This window comes from Lepisosteus platostomus, chromosome 2, assembly GCF_059453375.1.
Source record: "Lepisosteus platostomus isolate fLepPlt1 chromosome 2, fLepPlt1.hap1, whole genome shotgun sequence".
Classification (NCBI taxonomy): domain Eukaryota; kingdom Metazoa; phylum Chordata; class Actinopteri; order Semionotiformes; family Lepisosteidae; genus Lepisosteus; species Lepisosteus platostomus.
This window is the reverse complement of record NC_142612.1, coordinates 78901864-78908129: the sequence shown is the minus strand read 5'-3', so window position 1 is coordinate 78908129 and position 6266 is coordinate 78901864. Positions and strand designations below refer to the sequence as shown.

Genomic DNA, 6266 nt, shown 5'->3' with positions numbered 1-6266 from the left:
CTTGTTACATTTCCTGAGAGTTTTTATAATTGGTGTTGATAGTAGAAGACGCTTAATTGATTCGAAAAATATCTCATTTTGACTTATTCGTCTATATCTTTTTTTGTATATATATTTTTGTATATTTACATTACGTTGACCCCCAAACGCATTAATAACAACGGTTTGGGAAAACATCTTTCACCCAAGAGGCTTTTCTCACGAGAAACACACCAGCAACTCGAGGCAAAGTCGCAGATCCACGCAGCTCCCGGCTCCACGTCCCAGGTTTTCCAAGCGCCCAGCCCCCGAGGGTCCGTGATGATGGACTGCGCCTCTGACCAATCGGCGGCCGCAAAGCGTCAAGTCGGCGTTCGCTCCAGTTATTTGACCAATCAGAGAGCGGCTCGGTCAGACACTCGCACCATCAAAGGCAAGAGAGGGCTCGGGTTGCGCCATATTGGTAGGGTAAATCTCTACGCGACTTGGGTTTTTTTTTTCTTCTGGGATTCATTCCCGCACAATCACTTTTCGACGCATGTGTCGAATTAAAAGAAAAGTACCGACTTGAGTCCTGTAAAACTGTTAAAAGTCGGAAAGGGGATTTGAGGGGAAATAAATTAATATTCGAGTCCTGTTACGCAGAAGGCTGCGTGAATGATTAATCATCCTCCATGTTTGTTGTGGCGTGTTCAGTTCGACTGAACCGTGAAAGAGGGCTTTTTATCCCGAAGTCTGACCTACAAAACGTGGAGCCTCGTCTTTGTGGGTGCAAAAGGGCGTTTATAAGACAAACAAAAGAGAAGCAGCACATTCTGTTCCAAATTCAGGCCGATATCCTCTTTCTCGCTTCGACCTTCATATTTTTAATGGCTGAATTCGGTTAAAAAAAAAACCCTAACCCGAAGGACGACTGCGCACTGTCGTCGACGTCGTTATGCAAACTTGATGTGTCTATCTCGTACAGTCGGGGGGAGAGAGAGCGGGGGAGGGCCGGCCGGCGGTTCAGCTGTGTGCTTAACACTGGGGGCAATGTTTTTAAGAATGCTCCATAGTGTTTAGTGTGTTGTGTAAAAAAAGCCCGTGCAGGAAACGTATGAAAGAGATAATTTGCATAGGGATCCACAGAGCAGGACGGTTGGCCGAAAATGACACATAAGCAGTTAAACTAATGAAAAATAATTGAAAAACCTAGGGTGCAGTTCCGTGTGAGTAAACATGACGAAGACAGAGTGGCCGTCCTTCCCCATGTCGCCGCGGGCCAGCGGCTCACACGTACGGCGTGTGAGCAGGTTAACCACGCGTTTTCAGCGGCTGGACTCCACAGACGGAAACAAAACGCATCTGCCAACATTACGCGACTGTTTGCAAATATTGGAGTGGGTGGGGGAGAGAACATGTTCCATCTTCAAAACTTCAAGCACCGCTTTGTACTGTTCTGTACATTTTTGTAGAAGAATTTCTGCGTAGACGTTTTAGGTTTGCAGCGCAGCGAGGATAACACGAATATACGCAAGTATTCGGAGTCGCGCACCAATTATGAACCCGAGAGGTGGATTTGTTTTTTCTTTTTTTTAAAAAAAAAAAGTCTTATTGGAGGCCGCGCTGAGAACTAGCAGCAACTCGTCACTCCGTCTCCAGGAGGCTGGAGGGGGGCGTGTCTTCCAAGTTTAGAAATACTAGCCATTGTTCGGGGCCAGCCAATCAGAGGCCCCGATGGCGGGCCGCGCCGGCCAATCAGAGCGCACCGACTCGCCCCTTGGCTCCGCCCAGAACTGTATATTAAACGCTCTGCCGCCGCGTGAGTTCGCCACTGGCACTTAATAGCCATATTTGTATTGTTATTGTAGCGTTTGGATTGTCTTTTATTTTTTTTCCCCCCTATTCAACGATATCAAACGTGAAGACTGGGAGATGGCAGACACAAAAGTAGATACCAGTTCCGAGATCCCCACTAAGGTAAGGAGGGGAGACGGGTTAGATTGATGCGTCGGGTTTACAATTTTTTTTTTCCCACACACACACACAAAAAATTGTTTTAAAAAAAACAAATGCAGATTTTTCAGAAATCCCCGTCACCCCGAATCGGACTGGGTAGGTCGAAGCGAAACGGCAAAGACCGAGTGCGCGCTGGATGGTGTTTTTCCCTCCTCCTCCTCCTCCTCTGCTCGAAGCGGACCCGGAGCCGGACGAGTCGCCCCGAGGCGCGGGGCGCGCGAGCCGCGGTCCGCTCTCCGGCTCGCCCTGCGCGCGCGGCTCTCTCTCTCTCATTGTCCGGAGTGGTGCGAGCCGTCCGCGCGGGTTCTTTTGTGCTCGCGGGGCTCCTCTTCCCAGCGCTCGGGCTGGAGGGGCTCGCGGCGGCGACCTCTTGTTTTGGTGTTGTTGTTTTTTTCCCCTTTCTCTTAAAAAAAAAACAATAAACAAAAGCAGGTTTCCCCCCCCCAGCGTGTGCCGGACCGCCGCGCCGCCTCTCGCAGGGAGAGGACACGGCTTGCGCTCTCGCCCACCTTGTGCGTGGAGTGTTTTCAGCAGAAGCCCCTTCTCTCTCTCTCATTGCGAGAGCAGTGCGCACTTTCACCCCGAGAGCGTGCGGGAGTGTAAACGTGTGTGTGTGCGTGCGTGTATTTATATTCTAAAAGTTACTTGCGGATTTTTCTGGCGTTTTTTTTTGTTTTGTTTCTGTCGGCGGCTTCCCATAATGTGTCAATGTTAAAAAAAAAAAGAAACTTCTGAGAAATGAAGAAGTTGGTGGGAATCGGAGCGCTGTGTCGCGGGCGGCTGGAGGCTGTCGGATGCCGGGGGTCTGGGCTGGCGAGCAGGATGTGTGCCGCAGATACACGGCTGGCTTAGAGCGACAGTTTGAGAAGGACAGGATTGGGAGAGGAGACGTGTGTGATCTTTCCCCCTGCTGCTATCTGCTTTGACAGATGGGGGAAATAAGCGAGGCGCGCTGTAGCTCTCCGTCCCGTCCCCGCCGGGAGCTCCTGCGCCGGCCGGCCGGGTCGAGCGGCGGCTCCGCTCCGCTCCTCGGTGTCCCGGTGCTGGGATCAGCACCACGGCGATTCCGGGAGTCGGTGTGCCTTCGGGGCAGAGGAGGAGGAGTGTGAGGTGGTGGTGGTGGTGGTGGAGGGGGGCTGGTACAGCCGTCGAGCTGCGCCGTTCACTCGGTCTGTGTGTTTTTTATTTTCCGCTCTCGCGAAGCGCGTCCCCAGCCCGCGCCGAGCCGGTCACCTGCGGGTGGGCGAGGGGCGACCGCGACCCCCGATAGAGAGACAGAGGGGATTTTTTTATGGGGGGGCACTGCCTGCTCCCCCGGCGGAGTGGTGGACCTCGGGCACGACCCGGGGGCGCAGCGCGGAGCACACGGACAGAAAGTTGAATCGACACCAGCCCAAACTCATCGCAGTGGGAACGTCGTGGGGTTTTTTTTTTTACCCCCGTGCCGGTGCAGTGCGCGCTTGGAGTAACCTACTTTTTAATGTGTGTGTGTGTGTGGTGATGGCGGTGTTGTTTAATGAATAACACGACAAAGCGATCAGCACTCATCTGCGTCCTTCGCCGCCGAGTTTAAAATCGGACCCAGGACCTGGCCGGTTTTAAGGAGCCCGGTTTTTCATTTTTTTTGGCGGCTTTTGCGCGAAATAAGCGATGTGCCCACATCCAGCGTCACCGCGGGGGTCTGCCCTTCAGCTTCGCCCGTGCTCGTCGGGGTGCGTTCCGGCTGCTGCCGGGGGGAGGAGGCGCTCCGGGGCGCCCGGGCTGTGCTGACGAACTTGGACCGGCGGCTCCGTTCGCAGGAGCGCATCACGATAGGCGAGGGGGCGGCGCTGGCGTGATGCAGGAAATAACCGGCTTAAGGGCTCAAGATTACAGAAACTAATTAATAAAGAGTTTCTTCTCCCGAGTCAGGCGTCCGCGGGAGACACCGCTCAGAGCTGCGGTGATCTGAGGAGAGCGCCTCTGCACCTCGCCGTGACGATAATCTGATCGGAGAGGGGGAGGGCGGGGGAATTAAAAACGGGTCCGTTTCTCAAAGAAACTCATCCGACGAGACGAAAACAAGCCGCCGTTCGCTGTTCAGTGCGGTCCCTGACAATACAGGGAGAGACCCGGGCAGGAGGTGACCTAGTTCTGCTACGGTTCCGGTTCTGGCGGTGCCGGTGGGAGGGGGTCGGTTCGCGCTTCTGGAGCGGCGGGGCTTCGCTCTTCATTCAAGATTTCGGAGTGACACACGCGTCCGCGAAACGTTGTTTCTCTTCCCCCCTCTCCGGTCGCTATTGTCTCTCGCCTCCAGTCGAGCTCAATCTGCCAGCCTCTCTCTGGCCGCCTGCCTCGTCCCCCAGCGCTCAGTTTGCGGTGTTAAAATAGCCGGGCAGTGCACCCTGGGAGTTGTAGTGTTTTCCCCGGGCGTGTCTTCCTGGAAGCGTATGGAGCCTGTGGTGTTGGGGGGACTACAATGCCCAGGGTGCCTCAGCGCCATCCAAGTGTCGGATTACAAGGTTTCTCTAGGTCTGTGAGAGGGGGGCGGGACGCAGGCCGGGAGCACAGCCAATGGGGTGTCGGGGATGGACGTGTCGCATTTCAAATGCAAAGCGAAAGCGTGTTTTACAGAGCAGGGAGGGGAGTTGACTCGAAGGGGAATAACAGTGATTCACGATTTTAAAAATATCCAAATCAAAGTTATTCACAACATGGCTTCCACAACAGCAGGCACTCGCGTCTCCCTTGGATGGGTTTAAGGCGGGGGGGGGGGACCCCAATACAAACGGGGTTAATCCAGAGCTCGTGCGCGTGCCGCTCCCGAGGGAATCCGGTTGCCAGACTCCCGGTGCCCTCTGACGTCCCGCTTCTGCCCTCCCCCCCGCAGGACCTGAAGGAGAAGAAGGAGCTGGTGGAGGATGCGGAGAACGGCAAGGACACCCCCGCCAACGGGAACGCGGTGAGTCTCCGGGCGCCGGGCCGGGCCCCCAGGGCAGGGGGCCTGTGGACCGCGCGATCGGCGTTCCGGTGGTCCCGACCTCCCTGACAGGAGGCCCGTGTGCTGGTAGACTTTACTGGGTGGGGGGGCTGTTCTATTCCATCGCCGTGCAGTTGTCCTGAGTGTCTGCCGCTGCCCCACCCCTCCAGGAGAACGAGGAGAACGGCGAGCAGGAGGCGGAGAACGAGGTAGAGGACGACGACGAGGACGAGGTGGGAGAGGAGGACGACGAGGAGGACGACGGCGAAGGTAAGGGTTGCTGGGATCGCGGCTCCCCTCCGAGGCCGATGAAGGCTCGTCCGCCCCCCCCCCCCTCCCCTGCACGCAGCTCGGGGCGACCCCGACATGAGAACCTGCCTCGCACGTGACGGCGCCATGCTCCCGGGGCGCCCCCCCCCCCCCCCGGTCCCCCCACGCCCCTCGCCCTGGTGACGCCCGCGCTGGCTTGCTGTGGCGGCGCGGGGCCTCGCTCACTGAAGTCTCACCGGCTCCTTGCAGGCGAGGACGACGAGGATGACGAAGAGGCCGAGGGCGGCGCTGGCAAGAGGGCAGCGGAGGACGACGACGAGGTACGGGGCCTCTTTTTTTGGGGGGGGCCTTGCGCCACGAGGGAGGTCTGCAGCTCGAACCCGAGGCTGCCTGGCTGCTGCCCCTAACCCTGCCCCTTTCTCGTTCCTTCTAGGACGATGTTGAAACAAAGAAGCAGAAAACCGACGAGGACGATTAGGACTTCCCGTCGCCCCCTGCTGATTCCCCCTGTCCCCGTCCCCGACATCCTCCTTCCTCTCAGATTGTCTGTTGGAAAGAAGAAAATGTGGTCATCATCAAGTAGAGTACAACATCCGTGAAAACACACCAACTGCAAATTTTTTAAAAACCTACCAAGACTTCAAGGCTCTATCTTCTTAAATACTTTAAAAGGAGAATTTGTTTGTATTTTTATTTACATTTTATATTTTTGTACATATTGTTAGGAGGTCAGCCATTTTTTGACCGTGATCTCTGATGACCAGACGGTGCTTTGAAGTTGATGCTTCACTATAAAATAGACTTTACTTGTGGTTTGACCATGTCATGTTATCTCAACAGAAAAAACTTGTAAAAAATCAAAAACTTAAAAAAAATATTCCGAGCATTCCAGTAACTTTGTGTATGTACTTTAGTTGTACCATAAGTAGTTGGTTTGTATGAGATGGCAAGGCCAAAGAAAAGGATTTTTTTGTCTACAAAATTGCTGTTTATTGTGGCCTGTTTGATGTATGTGTGAACAGTTTGTTGTCCAACAATAAACCGGAATTTTATTTTGTGA

At 54.6% G+C, this 6266-nt stretch overlaps 1 protein-coding gene across 2 annotated transcripts; it reads left to right on the top strand.

The window, feature by feature from the left end:
* The first annotated feature begins 1771 nt into the window (after positions 1-1771).
* On the top strand, positions 1772-6266 carry ptmaa (prothymosin alpha a). 2 transcript variants are annotated; one of them, XM_088621287.1, is made up of 5 exons: positions 1778-1938; positions 4847-4918; positions 5107-5206; positions 5456-5526; positions 5640-6266. In XM_088621287.1, the coding sequence occupies exons 1-5, from the start codon at positions 1894-1896 to the stop codon at positions 5682-5684; spliced, it is 333 nt and encodes a 110-aa protein (XP_088477413.1). In that variant the 5' UTR covers positions 1778-1893; the 3' UTR covers positions 5685-6266. The 2 variants fall into 2 exon arrangements, with proteins under 2 accessions (XP_088477403.1, XP_088477413.1); XM_088621277.1 differs by lacking the exon at positions 5107-5206 and having other exon boundaries at positions 1772-1938.